This window comes from Aspergillus lucknowensis, assembly GCF_044049455.1.
Source record: "Aspergillus lucknowensis strain CBS 449.75 chromosome Unknown BJX67scaffold_38, whole genome shotgun sequence".
In the NCBI taxonomy this organism is placed as follows: Eukaryota; Fungi; Ascomycota; class Eurotiomycetes; order Eurotiales; family Aspergillaceae; genus Aspergillus; species Aspergillus lucknowensis.
In genome coordinates, this window is record NW_027263582.1 from 61,206 (window position 1) to 87,918 (window position 26,713).

Below are 26,713 nucleotides of genomic sequence, written 5' to 3' on the forward strand. Positions count from 1 at the left end.
TATCCATGGTTTGGCCATAGTCATGCGCCTTCCCTTCATCTTCGGTTCGGTACTGGGGTTGGGAGATGGCCGAACAAGGATAACTGAAGAACAACCTCCCACGCGAGACTGACAATGGCTGCAGTCTGATTGATGACGAAGGGTAGAGAACAAGTATGAATCATCTCAATCATTTATTAACCTTACGTACGACCAGCGTTCTACCCATGCCCGCAGTACTTTCTGGGATCCAAACGGGGGATTCCCAATCCGGATCCAGGTTCGAAGAAAGTTTCCTTTGGCCTCCCTGTCTGTTGTCTCCTGTGAAGCCTCTATCCAATGGCACAGATTGTGTGGTAGCACAAGCGATCCGTCGTCTTGACAATCTCGAGTAACGGGATGCTTGCAATCGCGGATAATTTATCCCGCGAAGTTTGACATCAGCATCGGCAACACCATTTGCCTCCTTCGTCATCGTCTCCAACAACTTGAAAAGGATACAGCTTGTTTTCATTTCGAGATTGTTCTTCTGTGTTGTCGCGGGGTCAACCAAGCGTTGGCCAACTTGGACCATCCCCGCTCTGGTTGCCCTGATGACGTACACCATTATCGGCTGTTGTGTTGGCGCCCGCACTCTTGAACGGGACCTGGGTCCGGAATTCGCTTTCCCCCTCCCCAACTGGGTTCTCTGCTATTTCATTGGCAGCCGTTCAAACAATGTTTGCGCTGCACTGGTTTCACAGCAGCTTGCACCTGCTTGCCTGCATGAGCCAAGACGGTAGTCGTGCAGCGCTGGCCAAACTCAAGGCCCACTGTCAATTCAATGTTTTACTGCGTGTCTTCCACGCAAGCACTTTAAACACCTGCGCAGCTGCCCATCCACACAAACCACGGATAAGGTGCCGAGAGATTTTCCAACAGGTGAAGTCAACGAGAGGCTTATCATCCTTCAGCCATCTCCCGCAGCTCATTTGCGAGTCTTACGAGATAGAACCTCGCCATGTCAGGCGGCAATCCGTTGAACGACTTGGCAATCTTTGCAAGATCACTCCTTGATTTTTCGTAGGCTTGGAGATCACGGTTTCCATAGACGTCTCGGCCTGCTGCATACCCCTGGGACAGGCTGCGGAAGAAAACATTCACGGCGATGCTGACATCTCCTGTTGGAGCTGCTGTGTGAAGCCACAGAGGCGGGATGAAAAGGATATCGCTGCTCTTGAGAAGCGCTTCGTGCGGCGATGTATGTGGTATTGAAGCTATTGATCCATCTCCACGACTTTGGAATATATTGATGTTGCTGCTTGAAGCGCCAGCGGGGACATCGAGATGCTGGACATCGCTAGGTGGGAAGAGAATAAGTCTCTTCTCGCCTTTGACTTGGCAAAGAACGTTTGCCATCACCTAGACAGGTTGTGTTCGGTCAGCAGTCTTGTTCATGCTCTTAACTCTGACGTGGTTGTATGCAAGCTTACGTCGTAATGAAGCCATAGTGTGACGGGCCCTGATATCCTAAGAGGAGAGCTGTGCGCATTCTCGACAACGGTCGATAAGGCCTCTGGGAGGCGAAAATCGTCCTTCAACTTAGGGAAATCGACCGCAAGAGTAGCCGGCAACTTTGTGGGTTGCGTGCTAGAAATGCTTCGGAGATATTGGCGACCACCAGCGTGTATCTCGTCTATGAATGTTCCGAATGGCTTCGTCCTGTACGCAAAATTCTTTGTCTGGAAACTCATGTTTTCTGACTCGGCTTCGTGCACAACAACCTATAGTATTTGACGTTAGCAAACGCCCCGTGGTAGTGATTAGACGGGGCGTGGAGGCCGGTTTCATACGTTCCGATCACTTCCAACCCTGTTGATGAGGTACTCTTTACTCCAGAGCTCAGTACATGGCCCAATATCCGAACCCTCGATAATAACTGGTTGGCCATCGGCCATCACTTGGTGGAACTGGGCTGCATCTTGGATTTTCAAGCGGGGAATCGGAGTCACTTCAGAGGTAGACTTGTCCGCCTGCGTGTGTTTTGCTAGCTTCGTGACTTCCGTCTTCGCGGGTCGCACCCTTTCAGGGACCAGAGTCCAATGATTTTCGACCGGTGAGTCGGCCCTGCTGAGGATCCAGGTACCCTCTGACCAGAATATTCCAGAAGGAAAACACACGGCACCACCGCCTATAAAGAGGACCTGATCGGGGGCAACTGCAATAGACGTATGCCCTACTAGTAGCGGACGTGGGCCGCTAAATGAGAGACCTAGCCCTATTCTAGATAGAACTGGGGTGCTTATCGAAGTACCGCTCTCAATACACTTGAGCAGCTCCTTCGAGTCAAGGAGCAGAAGTTCATGATCACGCGGTACAACACGCCGGGGAATGATACCACCAGCAATCACTAGCCCCCATGAGGTTGAAACAATCGTCGCTCCAAACCGTGCGAGATAGTCGTTGCCTGGCGAAACCTTTCGGATGCTCTCAGTTTGGTCACGTAGATGCAAGTAGAGCGATCCATCGCCTCGCTGATGCAATCTCCAGGTCCAGAAATCCTCCAAGATGGTCCCATCTAGGCCCATGCCTCCAAAAAGGACACCTGATGTGCCGTCAACATTTCCCAGGCATGCCCCGAATCGAGCTTTGGGCGTCGGGGAGGTTATCTCAGTTCCAACGGCTTGCCATCCCCCATTGTTATCAGACCATATCAGCCAACTGTCGAGAATGGATCCATCGCTAGTCTTTCCGCCGTATATAAGAATGCTATCCGAGCCAAGTGTAACCCTTGTCGCACTGTGTCGGAACCGTGCGACTGGAAGGCTGGAGCTTACACGCCATACATGATCCTTTCTCACCCAACAATCCTGGAACGCAGAGGCTGGTGAGGCTCGGCCTCCGACAAGCAAGCAATCACCGCTATCGTTAAAACTTGTAATGCTATGGCACATACGAGCCGACACATCACGGGGAGGAAATAAGACGTGCGAACCAGTAGCCTCTTTTGACCTTGTGTATAGATCAGTGTCAGGAAGCCGTGTTTGGCGACCCAATCCTGAATGATACCCGACGACACCGCCGCTTGCAGGAACAAGGGCGCCAAATCTCCGCTGACTTGTCGGGGGAGTGCAGTTCGGGATGAGCTTGAATTGGTCTGACTTGTCCGTCAGGTGGCCGGGCACTCCTGCACAAGCTGTCATGTACCCGGATGGCCCCTGGCTCATGGATGCATGCAAGAGAAAATAATGTGACTCAAAGAGCGCAAACTCCTCCCATTCGTCGAACAATTCGATGGTATCTAATGATGCTCTGCGAGAGCTGTCCACAAATTCATTGTCTAACCACAAGTCCCAAAGGCTGCGTGCATGGGCGTGCTCCCACCCAGCATCCTTGAATCTTTGCTCCTGCTCCCCCAAGGAAGGATATTCGTGAACGGAAAATAGAGGCGCTCCCAGTTTGCCGTAATGCTTCATCACGGTGGATGCAAGGGGATGGTTGGGCCCATCAGGGAAGAGCTGTTCTAAGATACAAAATTGGGAATCTGATAGGAAAAGTAGTCAGCTGAAATCGTAAAAGTACAATAATGCGTGCAGGGTAGTTCTCGAACCATTTCTCAGTTTTGACGCCCAGCAAAGAACTGCGTTCGCCGATTTGACGTCCATGTATGTGAGCGACACTTCTGCGACGAAAAGAATTGCGCACTCGTCAGGGAGTACCTGAGTCTTGAGCACATTATCGAGCTTCTCCAGCTTCTTCAAGTCACACCCAACAGCGATGTACTCCTTGCTGCGGATTTGCACAGCACTCTCGTCAGCGCCAAACTCTACATTTTTCAAGAGCTCCGTAATAACTTCGGTCTTCTGGATAGCTGCCCTCTTATCGACCATGAGTTTCTCATAATCAATGTCCACGAAGGTCGTACAACTACACAGGGGTCGATCGGTCCTGAGGAGGATAAACGGGAGAGCGTCACTACGATAGCGCTTAACTTAGTATACTGTCCTCACCCCCTTTCTGATAACCAGTGGGTATTCTTCATCTACGACTCACAATCCACATCCCAGATTGAGGACAAACTTGGGCTTGTCCGACGGCTCTCTCATGAAGCGCTTTACGGTCTCCGATATAACATGCATCCGAAGCCAGTATTCACGATTGACTAGGGGAGCCCTCCTTTGAGGTTTTTTCACGAAATATCGGAAGAAATGAGGCTCGGGATAGTATAGCATTTCAACGCTCCGTTTCGACACTATACTGCTGTTATTCGTCTACAACAGAAGCCAGATATTATCAGCAACAAAAAATAAAGAAAATTGCCAAGACACAGCACTTACTCCCATTACAGAGTCAGCAGCTTTCTCCTCTTTTGAAACCACCCCCGCCTTAGCGGGCGGCTTTGAAGGAGCCATGGGGACGAACGACTACTCTAACGGCAAATGGTGAGGATGGACTTGGAGGGAAGGCAAAAGTGGGCAGAATCACCAATCTAAATGTGGCCCAAGCGCCAAGAACTTTCCTGCCGCGTTTAGCGCCAAGCCGCGGCAAAGAGGAGGCAGCGATCCTCAGGTCCTCCACAGCCACTCGATCTGCCTCCAGCTGGCCCTCCTCCTCCATAAATATCCTCCGTCCGATCGCAATCTGCATGACATACAGGAGCGAGACGAGTGACGCGACAAACCTGCGAGTTAGCAACCGACGAAGGGGTGCTGTTCCTGACAGGCCATATCCGATCCTGTGATGGGTGCCGCCTAACACCATCCTGTGACATTATTCGGATGTAGCCCACGGATTCACAGACTTCTTCCAAGACCTTCATGATCCTACATCGCTTCGTTTCATAACCTTACTCTATCACCAAGAACAGCCCCCTTGTAGAACGTGATTAGAAGGAATCCTGTGGCTTGAACACCACCGAATCACCGAACAAGATGACGATGAACTTCGTGACTTTTAACCAGGACTATAGCTACCTGGCAGTAGGTAAGATATTTGCTCTCGGCAGTTTCTTTATCTTGCCTCGGGAGATTTCTTAACGCTCTCTAGCGACTTCCAGGGGGTTCCGTATATTCACGACTGAGCCTTTCGCCAAAAGCTATGAGACCAAAGAGGGGAACATCGCCATCATGGAGATGCTCTTTTCAACCTCTTTAGTAGCACTTATCCTCTCACCACGCCGTCTTCAAATCACAAATACCAAGGTTCGTAGGCTCTTCTCTTGCTTTACACTGTAGCTCTACTCCAGACATGCTGGGCGTTCTCTGGCCTGCATTTGGCGCTCATGATTAACCACTCGATGTCCTGACTACAGCGCCAAACCACGATATGCGAGCTGACCTTCCCAACTACCGTGCTTGCCGTCAAGCTGAACCGAAAACGGCTCGTCATTGTCCTTGAAGATCAGATTTACCTATACGATATCCAAACAATGAAGCTACTATACACCATCGAAACCTCACCGAATCCTCATGGTAAGTCTTCGCTATGCAACCAAGACACATCCTTCTAACCACTCACAGCTATATGTGCTCTCTCGCCGTCTTCTGATAACTGCTACCTGGCATATCCACTCCCACAAAAAGCTGCCCCTTCTTCTTACCAACCCCCAGCTCATGCACCTCCGGGAAACACTCACGTCTCCCCAACAAGCGGCGAAGTCCTTATTTTTGACACGTTGAAGCTGGAAGCCATCAACGTGATTGAAGCACATCGCTCTCCTCTAGCATGCATAACGCTCAACAGCGATGGCACTCTGATTGCCACTGCTTCCGATAAGGGGACAATCGTTCGAGTCTTTTCCGTGCCCGAGGGCCACAAACTATATCAATTTCGACGGGGTTCAATACCGTCACGAATCTTCAGCATGTCCTTTAACACCACGTCTACCCTACTCTGTGTCTCATCCTCTACCGAGACTATTCACCTCTTCAAACTCTCTCATCCATCCCATCCACAAGAGGGTTCAACCCCATCTTCGCCCCCAGGACGTCGAAGAAGTTTCAGCTCCCTCAGTCAACCAGCAGATGGGGATGGCGCTGACGAAGATCCAACCCCATCTGATCTCGCCTCCCGCAAACACAATGGGACGCTGATGGGTATGCTCCGGCGCACCTCACAGAATGTTGGTGGTGCAGTTGCGGCAACGGTCGGCGGCTACCTACCCAAAGGCGTCAGCGAGATGTGGGAGCCAGCACGCGACTTTGCCTGGATTAAGATCCCCAAACCCAATCAGGGGACAGGTCATAACACACCCGCGGGTCCATTAAGGAGCGTCGTGGCGATGAGCAGCAATACGCCCCAAGTTATGGTTGTCACGAGTGACGGCAACTTTTATGTTTTCAGCATTGATCTCTCAAAAGGCGGAGAGGGGACGTTGACGAAGCAATATTCGTGAGTTTCCTGGCCAAAATTCCCTTGATCGAATTGCTTTAGCGATGCTGACTGGAACTTGTCACAGGGTACTCGAGACAAATGACAGACTAGGGCACTCGGCGACGGATTACTGATTTATGATTATCAACTATCTTGATACCACTGCACTCTGCTCGTATATGGAATTTGACATGCGTTCTCCGCTCTCTTTCAACAACGTTATGGCCATAGGTATTCTTGACAGCGACGTTCATCGTTCCTTTTCTAACCTGGCATATCCTCGTTGGCGTTTGGCTGCTGGGGAGGCTCTATTTGTATGTTAAGCCCGTATTCGTTTCTCAAGTCTCTCATCAATAAGATCCATGACCGCCATCCAGTCAATCCTGGGGAAAAATTCCCATTAAACCATCCACACATGAAGAACTCCTAAAGCTGCATTCCCGCCAGATGTTATATTGTGGGAGAAGAATGCCAACCTTGGAATAGTTCAACACCGCTCAAAAACTCGATACAACCCTTTCAAATCCGCAACCTCCACAACGCCCCGTAAAAGCCTCGTCGTGGCAACCAGACGACCCCTCAAAGCCGGAAAAACCACGTGCTCCAGCATTCGCGCCATCTGAGCTCGTCGGTTCCGAATGTACTCATCTTCCGCCTCACTCCCATCAGCACCAGCCTCCCCTGTGTCCTGGGTGGCGGTGGCTTCAGAGTTTCCTTGCTGGACTGAGGGTGGTCTGGGTAGTTGTTCCGGCGTATAAAACGCGGCCAGTTCCCACAGAAACGTCCGGAAACATTCCTGTTCGTTTGTCCAATCGACGTACGGACCGAGACGAAGGAGGAATCGGGGCAGTTTGCCCAAACATGGTAGGTAGCCCTTTAGAAGCAGGGGGAGGGTAAGCAGGTGGCCCTCGTCCGAGATCTGAATGGAAAAGTACTCGTTCAGCATTTCTCTCCTGTCGATCAAGGTCTTCGAGATGACGTCTGGGGCCTTGGTAAATATTTCTCGCTCTTCTTCGGCGTGGGTTTCCTCATATTCCGCCTCTGCTGCTATACGGATTATATCCGCGAGCCTTGGGGCGGGATCTAACTGAATGGTGCCGAAGTTACCGAAATCTGTAAGACCAACTTGATAGAAGAACTCGCTGCAGAACATGCCGTAGTCTATGAGGTATAGTTTTACGCCGGATTGGACGGCTGCTATTCGACGCTGTTCGTCAACGAGCCCAACGTAGGTGTGCGAGGCGATTGTCTCTGTTAGCGAATTGTGCATCGAGTTACGGACGATGGCGCGGAGGTTTTTCACGGAGGTGAGGGCGATTTTTAGGGGCTCGCGGTCTGTTGTTTCGTAGTGAAATCCTTCATCAAGGACCGCCTGCGCGGGTGGCCCTGCATCGGAATCTGTGGTCGTGGTGGGTTGGGGTATAGCGGGTGAGAGCATGGAGGTTATTTTTCGAACGCGTGAGTCGGTTCGGACGAGGTTATTCTCGTAAGGTCTTTTTGTGGCTGCCGGGGTTTTGGGAGCAGAAGGGCCGGCCTCCGTATCCCCGTCTGAGGGTGCCAGAGTCTGCACGGAAGGCAAAAGCGTCTGTGTTAAGAATGTTCGACTATAGTCCACCTGAGCTAGCTTCGATCTAATCTCGCCGCAAATCGTCTCAATGATTTCATCTTCGTTCAGGAAGTTTACCTCCCGCTTCGTAGGGTGGACATTCACATCTAGGCGGTGCGGCTCAATCTCGAGATCGAGGTAGGCAAAGGGATGGCCACCCTTAGGTAAGAAGCTGGAGTACGTCTGCTCCACAGCACGTTTGATCGCCGTGGATTCCACTGATCGGTGGTTTATGAAAAGAAGGATAGTGGTCCGCTTAACGTGATAGTTTGCATTCGTGACAAGGCCGGACGATGAGAACCCTAATTTGTCATCCTTGACACTAAACTCGACAAGCTCGTTAGCCACGGAGCTTCCGTGGATCTGGCGAATTCGGTCAATCGTGCTCGAAGCAGCTGCCGTTGATATACTGACGCCAGCGTCACCATGCTTACGGCACGAGAATGCAACGCCAGAGCAATGCACTGCGTAACGACCAACGACGTCGAGGATCTTCGCGTACTCTTCGCTCGCCGACCGAAACGCCCGACGGCGGGTGGGTACGTTGTAGAACAAATCTTCAACCTTCCCAAGTCAGATTCAATTACATCACGGGGTGAAGGTTTTTGCTTACTGTTACCTGTGTGCCACCACGGCCCGCTGTGGCTTTTGGAGCAGCACTCTGACCTGGCTTAGGAGCAACTAATTTTCCGTCGCTGTAATGGGCTCTCCATGCGCAACTCGAATCAGCCGTCTTCGTGGTGACTGTAAGATGGGCGATATGGCTTATACTAGCCAAGGCTTCTCCGCGAAAGCCATAGGTAGATATAGATGTAAGATCTTCGAACTCTTTTAACTTCGAGGTTGTGAACCTTTCACAGAGTATAGCAAGATCATCCCGCTATAAGATAGGATTAGTAGCAGCATTTTAGTTCAAGGTAGGGGCACACTCACATCAATTCCATGCCCATTATCAGTGATTTGAAGCAGCTTAAGGCCACCATCCTTCACGAGAATTTCAAGTGAAGTAGACCCAGCGTCAACGGCATTTTCTATCAATTCCTTGAGTGCATGCATAGGAGCTACAATGATTTCTCCCGCAGCAATCTTGTTCACAACATCCGGATCCAAAGCCTGTCCATTGCATCAGTTAATATTTATATGGTGACCCTACGCTTCCACCCACCCTAATTTTCCTTGGCTTCTGAGAGTTCTCATTCTCCTCAGCAGGACGTTTCGTGCCCCGAGTCTCAGGCATATCAACACCCATTTCTGGTTCCATAGTTACGAAAGCAAAAAAGGCTCGCTTTCGGCTTCCATCTGCTATGGTGAATATGGTATCATTGCAACTAGCATAACCATCGGCGCAAGATCCCAAGGTTTCCCTTTAAACGGAGAAACAGATGGCAGAAGCTCCAGGTTGATCATCTGCAGATAGACATGGCGGGAAAACGATCTGCCGAATCTCCGAGAACTATTCAAAACCCAGCCATGGTCCAGACCTCGAATCAAGACGAATTGGTCACGGCTATGAACCAGAAACTCGAAAGAATCTATAACCCGGGACTACCAGACTGTTGTGCCATATTATCATACCATTTCTCATACGCAGCCACTTGCCAAAAATGACACAGCGACTTTGTTCGCCTTGATAGATCTGTCATACAGGACATGCGCCCTGTTCCCGCGTCTGTATCAACCACGCAAATCAGAAATGCTCAATCCTTTCCTTGTGTGAGTTTCATTTTGGGGGAAACATTGCCGTCATGTAATTACGAATACCTCCGGAATGCGACAATCCCGGGCCTCGGAAGCTCTGCTGGTCAAATTATAACGGACGTGGCTGGAGCGTTCTATGAGATGGGCCGCCCAATGGCAATTTCTTTTCGAGCAGGCCACGACTCAAATATTGTTGCCTAATCATTTTTATTGCGAGACCAGTTTCCCTGAAAACTCATTTTGTCGCTGCAGCTCGCAACCCTACTTCACATCGGTAAAGTAGTATATCTTGCTGCCAACCTCGACCGCTGATACCAGCATGTACGCCTATACTGGCAGCGGTCCCTACTGCTACGCCTACAGTCTGTACATGGTCCTACTCGCATCAGGCTATGAACGACAATCTCTACCCTCCGCGGGATTCATTGAGTGCCTCACCACGATGCCTTTCGGGAAGCAGTTTGTCCTCCTTCAAACCGGACCGGCTGCCTTCTTCAATAACCCATACACAAATCCGGACGATGGCATCAATATAGCTCTCCGTACCATGGGTTGGGAATGCGAGGACCACCGCGGCGGGGATGTGTCTTCCGCTCTCGGCAAGCTACGCGAAGCAGTTGCGCATGGGCCTGTACTCGCCGGTCCATTGGACATGGGCCATCTCTCTTACAACCCAGAGCACAACTCCCTGAAAGGCGCCGACCACTTCGTTGTGGTTCTTGAAGTGGATGATAGCAACGGCATGATTCTCCTTCACGATCCCGCGGGCTACCCAGCAGTGCTTCTCCCGCTGACTCAGTTCGTCGAAGCATGGCATGGTCAAGGCGTTGAATATATCGATCGACCATTCGTGTTTCGCTCCCACTTCCACCGTATTGAGAATGTTCCCCGCGCCGAGATGGTTGCACGGACCATTCGGACTCTTCGCGAGCAAGCTGGGAACTATGCCCATCGTCCGGACTCTTTTGGCGGAGCTCATGCCCTGCGATTAACGATTGAAGCTGTAGAAGCAGGAAGTCCTAGTGTTGTGAATGACCTTGCACCATTCACCCTCCCACTCGCAGCGAGGCGCTACCTAGATGCGAGAGACTTTCTAAACGAGGCCGGCTTGGCCGAAGCTGCGGAGGTTATGGAACAGCAGGCGATATTAGCCGGACGGGCCCAGTATCCAGCTGTGCATCGAAGGTGGAACGACGTCATTGCGATCCTTCGGAAATTAGTTGAGCTCGAAGATGAGCTAACGGAAGCTCTCAAGGCTGGGCTACCTGAATGACTTCGAACATACCCGCCAGCAGCATTAGACGGAATATAAGCTTCGTCCCGTATTCATTGTATACCCTGCAAGCTTTTCATTTCCAACCACAGGCATAGTCTCGGCCGGATATTCAAACATGTCGTGTGTCCTTCTTTGGAAGCAGTCTCCGAAGTAAGAGTCGGACGCGAACCTGTACAGATTATTCGGCATCCCAGTTGTAGAGATTCGTAGCGAAAATCATTCCAGGTTGCGGTTCGGAAGGTTGGGAAATGGCCTGCGTCCGGGGATGGCCACCTGCGCTCGCTGGAGGAGTGGGGCCGGCCAGGTGGAGCGGAGCCGCTGTCCGCCCACTGCCCAGGTGACAGCACCATCGGACTCCTTCAGCCTCCGCTCGATCGCATCAAGCTCTCTGTCAAAGAGCTCTAAATGGCGAAGTATACTCCTCCTTCCAATGGCCGTGCTATTTCGCGACGTTTGTTGAGCGCCCCCCGGGGCCACTGCTCATATGTCTAAACCATGCCAACTTCCAAGTGGCCCTTCTTTGCCAGCGAAGAGCTTGGAAAGAAGAATGACGACCACCGGCCGATGACACATCCCGAGCAACAATGGCGGCCAAGATCATGGAAACTTCCGCGTCGCCGGCGTATCCTGCTCCTACCTGTGATATTGTATCTTCTCTATATATTTTTCAAGAACATGCCAACGGACCTTCCTCCTGCCAGAGAACGGCTGAAACCAACAATACCTTCGTCACAGCATGTCCTTCCTGATGCAGCACCTCCGCCTGGCACCTCTCTGTCCAATCCTCCCCCGAGAGACGAGTCGAGCTCTGGAAATTCAGATGAGCTATACTACAACGGAAAGTTAAAATTCTATGAGCTAGGGAAGTCTCTGAAGCTCTTCCAGGCTTCTTCAAATCATGGCGGGAAAGCTGCTTCTCACAGCGCCGTTTTCGCGGCTGCGAGTTTAAGAAGCGTTTCAGACCTGTTACCTTTGGCGTGTAGCATGGCGAATCGAAAATTGAACAAGGTACACTTCTTACTGATGGGAAGGGACGAGGTATCAATCGAGGGGATTCAAAGTGTCAACGGTGTGAGCCGTGCAGATTGTCCAATCAATTGGCATGGTGCGTTCTGCCCGACTGATCGCTAAACAACTTCACTGATTTGTGCGCCTATTTCGCAGATGCTCGTGTCGATTACGGTCGATGGTCCACCGATGCTCGCATGGAGCACGCTGTAGCCGTTGTGCTACCATACATTCAGGCATATCTTCGACCAGAGATTCTTATTACGCAGGGTGATTCTTGGGAAGACCCGTTCTTCATGCGAGGGATTCAAAAGGCTAAAGAGCTTGGGATACCACATATTAAGCTGCCTCATGCCGCAAGGGACCTAATGTGGCTCGCTGCTTTGGACAGTAATGCTCTTCGAAGTAAGCTTTTGTTATTGCCTTGTGGTGCCTTTAACTCTGCGCTAACACCACAAATAGGCTGGAATGATATCCAGGTGGAATTCCTCATTTACGCGGCTCCTGATTCGGCTGGGTCGCTTATAAGGTTGCTCCGGTCTCTGGAACATGCAGATTTCCTGGGATATACCCCAAGTCTGACCATTGAGCTTCCTTCTCGCGTAGATCCTCAGCTTCTAGGTTTTCTTCAAGAGCTAAAGTGGCTTCCTAACACGTCGAGCAAGGTCACTATTCGTCGGCGGGTTCAACTCCATACTATGGACCCCAATGAGGCTTCCTTACGTGCCGTCGAAGCCTTCTATCCCAGAAATCCGACCCTGTCGCATGTCCTTGTGCTCTCCCCGGACGTGGAACTGGCACCATCATTCTTCCAATATTTAATCTACACCTTATTAAACTACAGATACTCAACCAGTTCCAGAATGCTGTCCTCAAAACTCATGGGGATTTCGCTCGAGCTTCCATCGTCACGCCTAACCGACACTGAGCCTTTTAAGCAACCCGACATTGATGAAACGCATTTCTCAAACCAGAATAACCCGGAAACTCTGCCCCTGTTCTTATGGCAAGCACCCAATAGCAATGCTGCCCTATACTTCGGCGACAAATGGGTCGAGTTACATTCTTTCCTCGCCCGCCGACTTACGGCGGAGGAGGTAGCTCCTGGGGTTTCGCAGGACGAAAAGGTTATTTCAAAGAGGTATCCTGCTTTCATGGAATATCTGCACGAATTGCTCCGTGCGAGAGGATATTACCTACTCTATCCAGCCTTTTCCGCCAAAGGAAGATTTTCGGTTGCAAAATTTCATGACGACCTATTTCAGTTTCCGGAAGAATTCTCGGACGGTAATTCAGAGGGACTCCAGCAACCAAAGTCGGCCGAGATGCTTCTGAGCGGAGCTCCAACCTTGATGCCACTTCTAGATACATTCTCCTTAGAGTTACCTGATACCAGCCGCCTACCTATATTAACTGACCGTGGTGAAGAAATATCCAGTCTCGTCTTGGAACGTGAAACGGAAAACTATGTCAAGAAATTCAGAGGACGATACGGAGGTTGTTCCGAAGACTCGCTCGACCATGTCTTGAGTACAGAGGAGCTATTCTGCTCGAGTGAATGAGTTCCTGAAGCTAAGGTCACGATACAATCATTAATTGCGACGGCATACATTGTATTTAATGTCATATGATCTCTTCATATATTTTCGCTCAAATCACGTGACAACAACCTAGCACGTGATGCTAGTCGAGATGTCTCTTGGCATATTGACTTACATAAGACGCTGGAAGCTCCACTGCGACACCCAAGCGGCGACGAGACTGAGCTCTCCGGCCGTCGTCAACAAGCTTATGAATCATTGTCACCCCCATCACGAGGTCTCCAGACGTTCTATTCCTTACGTTTTTCCGTGATCTCTATTCTTCCAGTTATCTTTCTTACCATCCCACGCTTCCCGTGACATACCACTGCTCCTTACCAGATAGCCGTCGGAAATGGCGAAGGAAGGCGAGCGGTCAGCTCCGGCTGACAAGGGCAAGGGAAAGGTTGATGATGTCAAGGATTTGGCTGGAGGGAAGAAAGATAAGCCGGAAGAGAAGACACAAGCTAACGGGAAACGAAAGGATGACGAGCCAGAAGAAGGTAAGTAGCTACTGCGCTCTCCGGTCTGTCCTCGTCTCTCCACCGGAAACTAACAGTGTTGTTCTCGCAGAGGAGCTTAGTGAGGAGGACCAACAGCTGAAGAGCGAACTCGAGATGCTTGTGGAGCGGTTAAAGGTACGGCCATAGCATTCCACTCTATGCTTCGCTCTGCTGACGACAGACACTCCTGCATCTAGGAGTCCGATACCTCTCTTTATGGGCCTGCTTTAGACGCCATCAAGAATTTTATAAAGACTTCCACCTCTTCTATGACTGCAGTTCCCAAACCTCTTAAATTCCTCCGACCACACTATGATGACCTCGCGACTCTATACGACGAATGGTCGGCTGGTGCCGTCAAGGTGGGTTTGGTCTGCGTGCGAATACAATTGAAAGCTGACTATTCTTCTCATAGGACTCCTTAGCCGACATGCTTTCTGTGCTTGGAATGACGTACGGAGACGAAGAGAAATTCGAAACACTCAAGTACCGTCTTCTGACCAAATCCGAAGATCTCGGTTCCTGGGGCCACGAGTACATCAGGCATTTGGCGCTGGAAATCGGCCAGGAATATCAGAATCGGTTAAACTCCGAGAAGGACGTCCAGGATCTAATCGACCTCGCGCTATCCCTTGTCCCGTATTTCCTCCGTCATAACGCAGAAGCTGACGCCGTTGACCTTCTGAGCGAGCTTGAGATTATTGAGGAAATTCCTCGCTTTGTGGACGAGAATACGTATTCAAGAGTTTGCCTGTATATGGTCAGCATGGTCAATCTTCTCACATACCCAGAAGACCAGCAGTTCCTCCAAACGGCGCACGAGATTTACGTCCGTTACAAAGAACTTACGAAAGCTATTATTCTGGCAATCCGCTTAAATGATGTTGATCTCATCAAGAGCGATATAAATGCCACATCCGATCAGTCCGTTAAGAAGCAGATGGCCTTTCTCGTTTCGCGGCAACAAATATGGCTTGATAATCTTGGCGAAGTTGAGGATGACCAGACCTTCATGGATTGCCTGAATAACACCTCGATTCCGAAGCACTTCAAGTCTCTCGGTAAGGAACTCAACATTCTCGATCCAATAATGCCGGAGGACATCTACAAGACGCACCTCGAGACCAGTCGAGGGGCAGGTCTGACCAATGTTGATTCCGCAAGACACAATCTTGCAAGCGCGTTCGTCAACTCGTTCGCCAACGCCGGGTTCGGCAACGATAAGATGATGATTGTGGAAGGCGATAAGGGCCCATGGGTTTGGAAGACAAAGGATGACGGCATGCTGTCGACCACCGCCTCGATGGGTATGCTCCTCCACCGGGATGTCGAGATTGGTTTGGACAAGATCGACAAGTACACATACGCGTCAGAGGAACATATCAAGGCTGGTGCTCTACTGTCTATCGGTATCCTCAACTCAGGTGTTCGGATCGATTCAGATCCCGCTCTAGCTCTTCTAAGTGATACTGACAACCTTGAGGCGAAGAACGTTCCGATGAGGGTTGCGGCTATCATGGGTCTTGGTTTAGCGTATGCAGGCTCAAACAAAGAGGAGCTCCTCGAAGCTCTGCTGCCTATTGTGGAAGATGTTTCTCTTGACATGCAGCTCTCTGCAATGGCTGCCGTCTCTTTGGGTCTTATCTTCGTTGGCTCCTCAAACCATCAGGTCAGCGAGGCGATCGCTACCACCCTTATGGATGAGGAGCGGCAGAAGCACCTCAAGGACAAGTGGACCCGTTTCATGGCTCTTGGTCTCGCACTGCTGTACTTTGGGCGTCAGGAAGAAGTTGATGTGATCCTCGATATCCTGAAGGCAGTTGACCACCCCATGGCTAAGCCGACCTCTGTTCTCGCATCGGTATGTGCTTGGGCTGGCACGGGCACCGTGTTGAAGCTACAGGAGCTCCTCCATATCTGCAACGACGTCATTGAAGAAAGTGATGAGAAGAAGGGCGACGAGCTTGTTCAATCATATGCTGTGTTGGGTCTTTCTCTTATCGCGATGGGCGAAGATGTAGGGCAGGATATGATTCTCAGACAATTTGGCCATTTGATGCATTACGGCGCAAGTAACATCCGGAAAGCGGTCCCACTAGCTATGGGCTTGATCAGTCCTAGCAACCCTCAGATGAAGGTGTATGACACTCTTTCCCGATACAGTCACGACAATGATAATGACGTCGCCATCAACGCCATCTTCGCTATGGGTCTCTGTGGTGCCGGAACAAAGAACTCCCGTCTTGCACAGCTATTGAGACAGTTGGCCAGCTACTATCACCGCGACCAGAACTCGCTCTTCATGGTTCGCATCGCTCAAGGTCTCTTGCATATGGGCAAGGGTACGATGACATTGAACCCATTCCACACCGACCGCCAAGTTCTCAGTCGAGTATCTGCCGCCGGCCTTTTAACCGTGCTTGTGTCTTTGATCGATGCGAAACAATTTATCCTCGCCGAACACCACTACCTACTATACTTCCTTATCACCGCCATGTACCCACGCTTCCTTGTTACGCTTGACGAGGACCTTCAGCCTCTTCCGGTCAATGTCCGCGTTGGACAGGCTGTTGATGTCGTTGGGCAAGCTGGGCGTCCCAAGACTATAACCGGCTGGCAGACACAGAGCACACCAGTGCTTCTTTCTCACGGCGAGCGAGCGGAACTGGAAGATGAGCAGTATATCCCCCTCAGCAGCACCTTGGAGGGCTTGGTTATCTTGCGCAAGGTAGGTTCCATTTTACGTACTCCAGTGATTTCCGGACATTGCTGACTTCTTAATAGAATCCCGACTGGGAGGAGAGCTCCACCTGAGCAGTGAGCGTCCTTTCTGAATGGCATCTTTGAGATAGATTGAGCGCAATACCGCTCTTATACAGTTTAGCTCTAATGTATTCGGAAAGAAAAGTGTGGTCGTATAGGAAATACAAATTCTTGATCTATTCGAGTTCCAGAAATATATATTAGTAGATGATCCTCTTAGGTCTTGACCCAGCCACCCGTCCCGACATATGCGTGCATCGACCTTTATGATAATGACGAACAACCTATCCTCCTCTTTCCAAAACGTGCACAGCGGTACTTTGATACAGCTTCAAGTGGCCCGTTGGGACATGCGACATGCGACAAGGTGGGCGTAATCCCAAAGCGGTAAGGAGGGCATAGGGCACCTGCGATAAGAAATTTTGTTGCATCATGGGCCTGATAACCATCCAAGACCAGCTTGCGAAACCCCCCTTCCAAAAAAAGTCGTCTTCTAGCTGTCTTCGGCTTTTCTTCAACGTCTCCTTGCAAAGATGAAGCTTGACCCAAAAGCAATCCGCTACCTGACTTCGGAGGACTTCCGTGTACTCTCAGCGGTATGGCTTCCTTCATCTTCTCCGTGCATCATATTCGCTGAGAAGCAGCTAACGAAAAGCGTTCTTTAGGTCGAGACAGGAAGTAGGAACCACGAAGTCGTACCAACCCCTTTGATTGCACAGATTGCCGGTCTTCGAGGCGGAAGTGGAGTCCACAGGGCAATTTCAAACCTGGCGAAGACCAACTTGATCGCGAAAGTGAAGAATGCGAAGTGTAAGAACATATTCTCTCGCTCGGAATTTTTAAATTCGTGGCCCTGCCTAACATTTTCGCGCACCGGTTAGACGACGGATATCGGCTCACATACGGCGGCTTGGATTATCTGGCCCTCAACGCCCACCAGAAGCAAAAATGCATCTACTCCGTCGGCAATCAAATAGGTGTCGGAAAGGAATCGGATATCATAGTTGTCGCGAATCACCAAGGAACACAGCGAATCTTGAAGATCCATCGACTTGGTCGTATCTCATTCCGAACGGTGAAGACTAATCGAGACTATTTGCGCCATCGAAGCACTGGATCATGGATGTATATGTCGCGATTGGCTGCGATGAAGGAGTTCGCTTTCATGAAGGCGCTACGAGAGAATGGGTTTTCCGTCCCCGAGCCCATTGCGCAGAACAGACACACTATCGTGATGAGCCTGATTGATGCCTTTCCGCTCCGCCAGATCTCGAAAGTCCCGAACCCAGCGCTCCTCTACTCCGAATTAATGGATATTATTCTGCAACTGGCTCGCTACGGTCTGATCCACGGAGACTTTAATGAGTTCAACATTCTCATTAAGGAAGAGGAGGATCCTAAAGCTAAAGGAAAAGCACGCGAGGGAGACGAGGATAACGATGGCAGCATCAAACTAGTCCCGGTCCTCATCGACTTCCCACAGATGGTATCGATTGACCATGCGAACGCGGAGATGTATTTCGACCGTGATGTGAACTGCATCAAGCGCTATTTCCAGCGAAAATTCCACTTCGTGAGCGATGTGCCTGGGCCGTTCTTCTCAGATGCCAAGAAGCAACTGCGCCAAAACGCTGGAAAGCGACTTGATGTTGAAGTGGAGGCTTCCGGTTTCTCAAGGAAGATGGCGCGCGAACTGGAGAATTATATGAAGGAAGTTGGTGTTGATGGAGACAATGGGGCCTCTAATGAGGATGGCCCCGAGAGTGACGAGGACGAGGATTCACAGGCATCGGAGTCGGACGATGACGGGCCACACAGCAATGCAGAGGAAGCAGAGGGCCTCGAGGACTCAAATTGCGATGCCCTTGATGAGAGTTCCCAGAAGCTAAAGGGATTGCATGTCTCGTGAATTACCTCAAGATATGGGCAACGTTTGATGGAGACACACATGATTATTAGTTAATGACCGTCATGAGGGATAAATATAGATTCCTACTTCAGATATAACATTTGATATTTCCACGCTGTCTCCGAAAAGGTGAGGCGGATGAAAACTCAGCTACGGCACCGTGTGCGGCCAACCACGCAATTCCGATCAGCAAAAGTTCCGCAATCTCAAAAGAAACGGCCGACGACTACTTCACGAATCCAACACAACCTCCCGACGATTATCCAATTTTCTCTGATCCGGAACGCTTACCAAACCCCTCAGTATTTGAGATGCCACGCGGAACGATCCGAAAAGTCTTGAGAGCGCCCAAAAGGCCCCTTGGCTGGGTTGGCCCGTCCGCACCTCTCTCACAGCGCAAGCAGGTATACCTGTAAGAAACCAAACCACGCAAAACCTCAAGATTAACCGCGGCCAATTGCTGCAAAAGCTAAGTCCTCATATACAGCCCCAACGCCACAATCGCTCTTATCCGCACACCGTTCCTCCCCCCGCGCTATGCATCCTTTTACGTCCCCTTGAACTTCAACAAGCTCGACCTGCGCGACTACCTGCAGCGTCTGTATGGAGTCGGTGTCCTCCGGATCCGTAGCTACGTGGAACAGCAGAAGGTCACACGGATGCGACGAGACGGGAAGGGGTATGGGCCGCTGAGGCGACCGAGATCGAAGAAGAGGATGACGGTTGAGATGAAGCAGCCGTTTGTTTGGCCGGATGTTCCGGAGGATATGTCGCCGTGAGTGCCCTACCCTTCCTACTCCACTCACTTTGTGGATTGTCTTTGTCCGCGGTGTTTTTTTGTTTTTGGTTGCGTTCTTCGCGCAAGGTTATTGTGCTGAGCTCTTGTGGTTGTGGATAATAGGTGGGAGAAGGATCAATTCTACAAGGCGGCGAAATACCAAGACCAGATTCAGAAGGCACAGCGACCGGAGGCAGGGATGGAGCCGAATAAGGAGGAGCGCGAGGCGTTTGAGGAGGAGGCGAAGAAGCTGCTGGACGGCTCGAAACCGTGGAGGCCCACCTGGCAGGCTTTGGGGCTGAACTATGATCGGCCGATCGTTGGGGGTGCGAAGGGGATTTCGCCGGGGAGTTCGCGGTCATAGATCCCCTTTATCGGGTCTTGGTTTACTTGTGTCTGGACTCTCTCAAGGCTAAAGCCCTTGAGAGACTTACCGCCTAGTTTGGATTGGGGAGATACGCTTTCTTTTCTGATGCTGTATTAACTGATATGCCTGTATCATGTGTTCAGTCTTACAATCTAGACTTTTGGTTCCACGTTAAGTGCATTGGGAAATGTAAAAGCGTAACTCCTGGGACAGAATAACGCGCTGGAAATGCTCATGTATTCAATACCGTTTAACTGAGATGAGACTGTAGTATTAACAATACTATATGCTATGATGGATGTCGGTGATCAATACACGCGGATAGTGCACTACTAAGATGCACAGGAAGGCCAAAAGGGCTAAGTCAAGCGCTATGAATAAAGCTAGAGAGTGGAGAGTTAAAGAGGGTTATAGCCGACTCTCCATGAAGTTCATATGATGCTGGCCAGGCCAGTGAGCGTCCGGCCATACGTGTCGAATGGCTTCCCAAATGTGCCTATGGCGGTGTTAGTGAGATGGTTTAATAGAGTGAGTGCAATGGGTGAACATACTTGACATAGATAATCTCAAGACCGCGGCTAACTTCCTCTGGGACGTCCTTGACCTCCTTCCTGTTCTGATGAGGCAGAAGGACAGTGGTGACACCAGCTCGCAATGCGCCGATGAGCTTCTCCTTGATACCGCCGACGGGCATCACACGTCCCCGAAGGGAGACTTCACCGGTCATCGCAAGCTTTGGAGGAACAGCTTTGCCTGAGAAAAGAGAGATTAAACCAATGGTGTGTGCGAGACCTGCGGAGGGCCCGTCCTTGGGGATGGCTCCTGAGGGGCAGTGGACGTGTAGACTTCGATTCTTCATGATGTCTTCGTTCGGATCGGAGGTCAGACCAAGTTCGAAGGAGTGAGCCTTGACCCAGGTGAGGGCCACTTCGACGCTCTCCTTGAGGACGTCGCCGAGCTTTCCCGTTAGCTGGACGCGGCCACTTCCGGGCATGTCTGCGACCTCAATGAACAAAATGCTCCCTTGGCCACCGGTGGAGTACGCAACGAGGCCAGTGACTACACCTGGGCGGCCGTGCTTCTCAATGATTTCTTCATCGAAGCGCTCAATACCGAGGATCTCTTCCAAATCATCAACGCTAACCACAGGATTGTACGAGTCAGCTTTAGCTGCATCGGATGCGTCCGCATACTGGACGGCTTTGTAGCGGCAGATTGAACCGAGCTCTCGCTCAAGGTTACGGACACCAGATTCTCGAGTGTAGGAGGTCGTAGTCTTGTCAATAACATCATCCGAAATAATGACTTGTCCTTCCTCAAGGCCATTGGCTCGAATTTGCTTGGGAATAAGATGTCTTTTTGCAATGTGTCGCTTCTCGACAGTTGTGTAGCCGGAGAGTTGAATCGTCTCCATTCTGTCGAAGAGTGGTGCGGGGATGGTGTCAAGAGAGTTGGCTGTTGCAATGAAAAGGACCTTGCTCAGATCGATGGGGATGTTGATATAATGATCAACGAATGTATAATTCTGCTCAGGGTCCAAGACTTCAAGCATCGCCGCAGAAGGATCCCCCTGGAAATTGGGGCCGCCGAGCTTATCGATTTCATCGAGCAAGAACACTGGATTGGCGACACCAACCTTCTTGAGACCGTTAACAATCAAACCAGGCATGGCGGCGACATAGGTCCTCCGATGCCCCCTAATCTCGGCTTCATCCCTAACACCACCAAGGGATATCCGGTGGAACTTGCGACCCAGAGCAGTGGCAACAGATCTCGCCAAGCTCGTCTTTCCGGTTCCCGGGGGCCCAACAAGGAGAAGAATCGGAGATTTATCGACCATACGCCTGGAAGTTAACATGTGTAGTTTTGACTCAATAGCAGCACGATCTGACGCCGGCAATGATGGTATATCCTTTTCGATATCACCACCGGAGTTGTCTAACTCTTTCGTGAGGGCCGCAATTTGTCGCTCAAGATCTTGGTTTGTTGATTGTTTAAGTCTTAGAACTGCGAGGTATTCGAGCAGCCTCTTCTTGATTCTTTCCAGCCCATAGTGGTCGTCATCCAACTGCTTCCGCGCGAGTTTCAAGGTGTCTGGGCCGAGTTTATCTTCCGTCACTTTGGCCCATGGGAGCTCAGCGATATTCTCGAGGTAGGTCCGAACGACTCCGTACTCCTGGTTCATCGGCATCATCTTACGAAGCCGACGCAGTTCCTTGTCAGCGACTTTCCGAGCCTCCGGGCTGAGCTGAGCCTCTTTCAGCTTTTGTTGCAGCTCGTCCAGCTCGTTGGACTCCTTTTCATCTGAGTCGTTATTCCGCCCGCCAACTCCCGGCGGAGTGGACCCTTGACTGCCAGCCAGTCCTCGTCTTGACAGCAGGTCTCGTAATCGAGGATCAATCTGACTAATGTCGATGAGAGATCCCGGAGGAACGCTATCCGTAGAGATGGTTGTGAATTTGACATTGCCGCGAATGCTTTGGTTTTGTTTGCTCAGAATATCAATTACTCTTTCCAACCTAGTCTTGACGTCCAGGGCAGATAGAACACGAAGCTTCTCCTCAAGGCCTGATTCGGCGATATCAGCCATGACATCTGCTAGTCTTCCTGCCTGCGCCAAGTCAGACTTGGTAATTATCAATTCGAATTTACGGGCGATGATGGGTGACAAGCGGGGTCCTCCAGTAGCAGGCATCAACGACGTATATCGTAGGAGAGTGAGAAATTCCCGGGAGAGCTGTCTTAATTGTTCGAATAGCTCCACGGTTTCCGCATCGCTCGGAGACGGCTCTGTGTACAGGATCAGCATAGATCAGCATAAATCACAACGACGCAGGTCGATGGAAAGCTTGGAAATTCACCTTTCTCATCATGAAGAATGCACTCCGCCTCGAAGAATGGGCGTTCCTTCAGAACACGTCTAACCGTTATACGCTGAACACCTTGAACTAGGAGATGGGGTTCCGAGTAGGCACGGCGCTGAACACCGATGACCTTGCCGAGTGTACCAAAACGGTACAGATCCTCCTTTCTCGCTTGACCCGCATCGATAGATTCATATTCCTCCTTCTTATCATCGTCCACAGTACCGTCATCGATGACGTGCTGGCCATCCTTGCTCAAAAAAGGCGAGCAGAGCGGAATACAGCCGAAGGTAATTGAGTTCGCATCTCGCCTGTTCGATTGACCCCGATCCAGTAATGAGGAGAGAAGATTGGCAAGATCGGGCCGGTTTGAGACTGGAATCCGTAGAGTAGCCCCGGGGAGTAAGACGGAGCCTTTCGGGAGTGGAACCAAAGACAACTTCGTCGGTCTTCCCCCGTTGGAGCCCATCTTGGGTAGTTGGGGTGATTAGGCGACTCTATGCTCCTAAAACAAGAGTCGAGGCTAAGTAGAGGCCGAGTTTAAGCGTGAGGATTGGATGGTTGAGATAGGACCGAGATGTCGAAAGGGTCGGGAGATTGGAGGTGGAGATGCGGTTGCTTTATAAGGTTGATGGCGCGAGGTTCCAGAACCCTGTGGAGGATTATTGTGATGATCTGAAGATAAGCCAGTGTTTCCGAAGCCGAGGTTCGTTACGTCAGTTCCTTCTCCGCAGGCGACCCCAACACGCAATGTCGACTGAACAGGAGTATACCTGTGTCATAGGTTCGTGATATTGGTTCTGATATCTATATGAGCAACTGTATTTCTAGTTCATAGAATCGAAGACAAAGAGAGCAGTTATCCCAAGTTCTCGGCGTTTCCGCAGCGTAATATGCCCGTATCACGTGGCGTATTACTGCTTCAGCTGCGTATTGCCGTGTCACAGAAGCACATGGTCGGTAGTTTATCTTCCTGCCGGAACAGCGTTCGGCTTTGCTGGGCCCCAAGTTTATCGGAATCAAACTGAATTTCCGCTTTCCCCCTCAAGCGCTTTTCCCTTCTTATAGTCTTGATTATTATATCGCATACACGAGGCAGATCCGGTCGACCAATTTTGAAGCAGCAGATTCCCCCCCTGTTCTCCAATTATCGAAATGGGGGACAAACAAGCCCCGCCACTCTCCGCAGACCCCGCGTCTCAGAAGACTTTTACAATCGGCACGCGCAAGTCTAAACTCGCTCTCCTCCAGACAGACCTTGTTCTAGCGGCGCTCAAAGAGAGATACCCTGACTATGACTTCCGGATACACTCGCGCGAAACCGCTGGAGACCAAAATACAACCATTGCGCTTCGGGAATTCACCTCCAAAAATCTATGGACGCAAGAGCTTGAGGACCTTCTGGTCGCAGGACAAGTTGATCTTATTGTACACTCATTAAAAGGTAATTCTCTGCTTCATATTCCGAGTGCGCTGGATCCAGACTAAATATTCCTGAAATGGCATTAGATGTGCCAACGCTTTTACCGCCCACCTGTACCCTTGGCCCGATGATGCGACGGGAAGATTCGCGAGACGTTCTAGTCATTAAGAAGGGCCTACCAAATATGACTTTGGCCGAGATGCCCGCAGGCTCAGTCGTAGGGACGTCTTCCATCCGCCGTACCGCTCAGCTCGCGCGAAAATACCCGCATTTGAAGGTCAAAGACGTACGTGGAAACATTGGAACGCGGCTCTCTAAGCTAGACGCTGAAGATAGCCCGTATACCTGTCTTATCCTGGCGGCTGCTGGTCTATTAAGGCTAGGACTTGGAGACCGCATATTCCAGTATTTGGAATCGAAGAATGGTGGGATGCTCTATGCTGTCGGGCAGGGTGCCTTGGGCATTGAAATCCGCAAAGATGATAAGGTTATGGAGGATATGTTAAGGGGTATTGGACACGACAAGACGACATTTGCTTCTTTGGCCGAGAGAAGTCTTCTACGGTTCCTAGAAGGCGGTTGCAGTGCACCATTGGGCGTTGAAACTGAGTGGGTTCAGGACACCGATGTGTCCTCGAAATTGAGAATGCGGGCTATTGTCGTTAGCGTGGATGGTAGTGAGAGTGCTGAAGTTGAGGTTGATGGATCAGTGGGCTCGTCCCAGTCCGCAGAAGAATTCGGTATTACGGTAGCCAAAGCTTTGGTGGCTAAAGGAGCAGACAAAATTCTCGAGGAGATACAGCGAAACAAACAACCTCAGCTGAAGATCCCCGTTTCCGAGTCCACCGCATCTTAGAACTTACGCGAAGGAGTTTCTCGCCTCTCCTATACTTTGCTTCATCGGATACTATCTCTGGAGTATTTTAGGTCCCTGACGGGTTTACATAGCCGGCATCTTATTCACATCAAAAACATGTGCTGTATGCATGTACCATTTGCATAGATAGATGTATATGTCTCATATATCAACATCAATTAGCCCCTATTCAAGGTATTTCCTGAACCCCGCGGGTTTGCTTCTTTGAATTCGTCCCACTCCCTAGCCTTCATTGTCTCTTCGTCCGCCTTATCCAAGTCATCCTCGTCGAGCTCTTCTCGTTGACCTGACTGCTCTCCTCCCTGAACCACGTTTCCCCTTCTCTTCTCTTCCTCCAAGTACTCGTCGATGGTCATAGTGGGGAGGTTATGTCCTGACCGAAAAACGCCATCGCGGAGCTGTGTACGGCGGTCAAGGAGTGTAAAAGGCTGCATAGGTTTCCCTTCTTTGCTCAATAGCGGCCCAAACTTTCCGCCCTGCAAAAGTTGCGCTATCGGTGGATCCAATCGCTCCGAATAGTTTGTATCACTCCCCCGGTTTCTCCCTCTTGGGTCGTTTTCATCCGAAACTTCGGATCTGGGGGGCATTTTCCGAATCATTGATAACATGGATAGTTCCTGTGTTAAAATATCCAGAGACTGGAATGCTTGGTGGGTATACAGATGTATTTCCGCAAGGTAAAGCTGCCGTACGTCGTCTTCATCACTTTGGATCTGATGTTGGTTCTCGGAGAGGTACTTGAAAGCAGCGTAAGCGACAGTCAGAACGTCAAGTGTCGACTAATCTAACCTCTAGCCTTTGTTTAAGCTCCTTTTCCTCCTTGAGCCTTGATATCTTTACGTCTCTTCGGGTTGCGGGATCGTTCGTTTGTGTCAGTGAGAATGAGGCGGGATTTGCTACGTATCGTTCATAGAGCTTCTTGTCTTTCGCGCTCAGCAAGTCATAATCTTCCAAACGTGCCAGGTAGGCCTCATATTGTCGAAGTACTCTTTGTAATGTCGCTTCGCGATCTGAGCTATAGGACCTCTGAAGGAGCTCGGCGATAAGGTAATCGACCGTTAGGTATCTAACAAGGAGATGAAGCGGTTACAATCAATGCACAAGCAAGCTTGACAGATAACTCACGGTAAGTCACTTGTAGATATATCCTCTAACAGCTCATTGGAGCTAAAAATGGATAGTGCGCCGACCAGTCGCCGACATTCTTCAAGCTTTGCTATCGTCGCATTAACATCACTGCGATATGCGTCTGTGTTTGTCTCAGCGCGAGATTCCAGCGAGACTTTCTGTTGTTTTGCGTCGGTGAATAGAGAACGAAGGGTCTGAGGTTGCTCCATTGGAATTCGGGGACGTCCGTGAAGGTGTTAAGTCGAAGAATCAAGCTCCAGTCAAGAATGTCGATCTTTTGGGGCGACCTCGGGAGCAAAACCGGACTTTAATTTTCGCTGGGTTGCCCCGCAGTCAATTTAAGCCTCCCCACCATGTGTCTATGACATCCTATTCTCTGCATTGCTCTCCATGTTCTTGTCTGGATTATGTTAGGTTGGTGATAGAATGACTCAAATTCAATATGCCTCGGCTTTTCAGTCAAGTTTTCTAGGTGCAAGATTCCCCAGTATCGGCCATCCTTATATGTTTCATTGAAGGGGTGGACACCGGGTACCTTGTTTGGTGAATGAAGTCCGCAGTGTTGTCGGGCGTTTGCTCGCCTTGGTGTTTGTTGTGCATGCT

General features: G+C 50.5%; 10 protein-coding genes across 10 annotated transcripts; 6 read left to right on the forward strand and 4 right to left on the reverse strand.

The window, feature by feature from the left end:
* Positions 1-921: 921 nt before the first annotated feature.
* BJX67DRAFT_389716 (tRNA methyltransferase PPM2) lies at positions 922-4,370 on the reverse strand (the record flags this gene model as incomplete). The annotated part of the gene is made up of 6 exons (XM_071034542.1): positions 922-1,380; positions 1,452-1,742; positions 1,812-3,502; positions 3,569-3,933; positions 4,012-4,229; positions 4,296-4,370. 6 exons carry the CDS (start codon positions 4,368-4,370, stop codon positions 922-924), a joined length of 3,099 nt encoding a protein of 1,032 aa, XP_070883647.1.
* Positions 4,371-4,471: 101 nt separating this feature from the next.
* BJX67DRAFT_200796 (phosphoinositide binding protein ATG18) lies at positions 4,472-6,641 on the forward strand. Its single transcript, XM_071025461.1, has 5 exons — positions 4,472-4,941; positions 5,005-5,159; positions 5,270-5,429; positions 5,478-6,348; positions 6,416-6,641. The coding sequence occupies exons 1-5, from the start codon at positions 4,890-4,892 to the stop codon at positions 6,462-6,464; spliced, it is 1,287 nt and encodes a 428-aa protein (XP_070883648.1). The 5' UTR covers positions 4,472-4,889; the 3' UTR covers positions 6,465-6,641.
* Positions 6,585-9,173, reverse strand: BJX67DRAFT_201027 (mismatch repair ATPase MLH1). The gene is made up of 3 exons (XM_071025462.1): positions 8,870-9,173; positions 8,550-8,816; positions 6,585-8,500 (listed from the first exon to the last, which is right to left on the reverse strand). The coding sequence occupies exons 1-3, from the start codon at positions 8,990-8,992 to the stop codon at positions 6,818-6,820; spliced, it is 2,073 nt and encodes a 690-aa protein (XP_070883649.1). The 5' UTR covers positions 8,993-9,173; the 3' UTR covers positions 6,585-6,817.
* A 638-nt stretch (positions 9,174-9,811) lies between these two features.
* Positions 9,812-11,183, forward strand: BJX67DRAFT_360514 (NlpC/p60-like transpeptidase). Its single transcript, XM_071029780.1, has one exon. The coding sequence runs from the start codon at positions 9,954-9,956 to the stop codon at positions 10,905-10,907; it is 954 nt and encodes a 317-aa protein (XP_070883650.1). The 5' UTR covers positions 9,812-9,953; the 3' UTR covers positions 10,908-11,183.
* A 222-nt stretch (positions 11,184-11,405) lies between these two features.
* Positions 11,406-16,815, forward strand: BJX67DRAFT_373675 (proteasome regulatory particle base subunit RPN1; the record flags this gene model as incomplete). Its single annotated transcript, XM_071031433.1, has 8 exons — positions 11,406-12,015; positions 12,075-12,323; positions 12,381-13,387; positions 13,845-14,001; positions 14,072-14,136; positions 14,199-14,363; positions 14,417-16,729; positions 16,786-16,815. The coding sequence occupies 8 exons, from the start codon at positions 11,406-11,408 to the stop codon at positions 16,813-16,815; spliced, it is 4,596 nt and encodes a 1,531-aa protein (XP_070883651.1).
* Positions 16,816-17,158: 343 nt separating this feature from the next.
* On the forward strand, positions 17,159-18,824 carry BJX67DRAFT_201156 (protein kinase RIO2). The gene is made up of 3 exons (XM_071025463.1): positions 17,159-17,360; positions 17,430-17,574; positions 17,646-18,824. The coding sequence occupies exons 1-3, from the start codon at positions 17,298-17,300 to the stop codon at positions 18,671-18,673; spliced, it is 1,236 nt and encodes a 411-aa protein (XP_070883652.1). The 5' UTR covers positions 17,159-17,297; the 3' UTR covers positions 18,674-18,824.
* A 1-nt stretch (position 18,825) lies between these two features.
* BJX67DRAFT_201157 (mitochondrial 54S ribosomal protein uL23m) lies at positions 18,826-20,077 on the forward strand. Its single transcript, XM_071025464.1, has 3 exons — positions 18,826-19,085; positions 19,161-19,448; positions 19,575-20,077. The coding sequence occupies exons 1-3, from the start codon at positions 18,985-18,987 to the stop codon at positions 19,813-19,815; spliced, it is 630 nt and encodes a 209-aa protein (XP_070883653.1). The 5' UTR covers positions 18,826-18,984; the 3' UTR covers positions 19,816-20,077.
* Positions 20,040-23,523, reverse strand: BJX67DRAFT_360526 (putative LON domain serine protease). The gene is made up of 3 exons (XM_071029781.1): positions 22,680-23,523; positions 20,370-22,608; positions 20,040-20,314 (listed from the first exon to the last, which is right to left on the reverse strand). Exons 1-3 carry the CDS (start codon positions 23,149-23,151, stop codon positions 20,227-20,229), a joined length of 2,799 nt encoding a protein of 932 aa, XP_070883654.1. The 5' UTR covers positions 23,152-23,523; the 3' UTR covers positions 20,040-20,226.
* Position 23,524: 1 nt separating this feature from the next.
* Positions 23,525-25,073, forward strand: BJX67DRAFT_360531 (porphobilinogen deaminase). The gene is made up of 2 exons (XM_071029782.1): positions 23,525-24,126; positions 24,192-25,073. The coding sequence occupies exons 1-2, from the start codon at positions 23,838-23,840 to the stop codon at positions 24,959-24,961; spliced, it is 1,059 nt and encodes a 352-aa protein (XP_070883655.1). The 5' UTR covers positions 23,525-23,837; the 3' UTR covers positions 24,962-25,073.
* Positions 25,074-26,479, reverse strand: BJX67DRAFT_360535 (IGBP1/TAP42 family protein). Its single transcript, XM_071029783.1, has 3 exons — positions 26,108-26,479; positions 25,772-26,048; positions 25,074-25,719 (listed from the first exon to the last, which is right to left on the reverse strand). Exons 1-3 carry the CDS (start codon positions 26,317-26,319, stop codon positions 25,141-25,143), a joined length of 1,068 nt encoding a protein of 355 aa, XP_070883656.1. The 5' UTR covers positions 26,320-26,479; the 3' UTR covers positions 25,074-25,140.
* Positions 26,480-26,713: the final 234 nt, after the last annotated feature.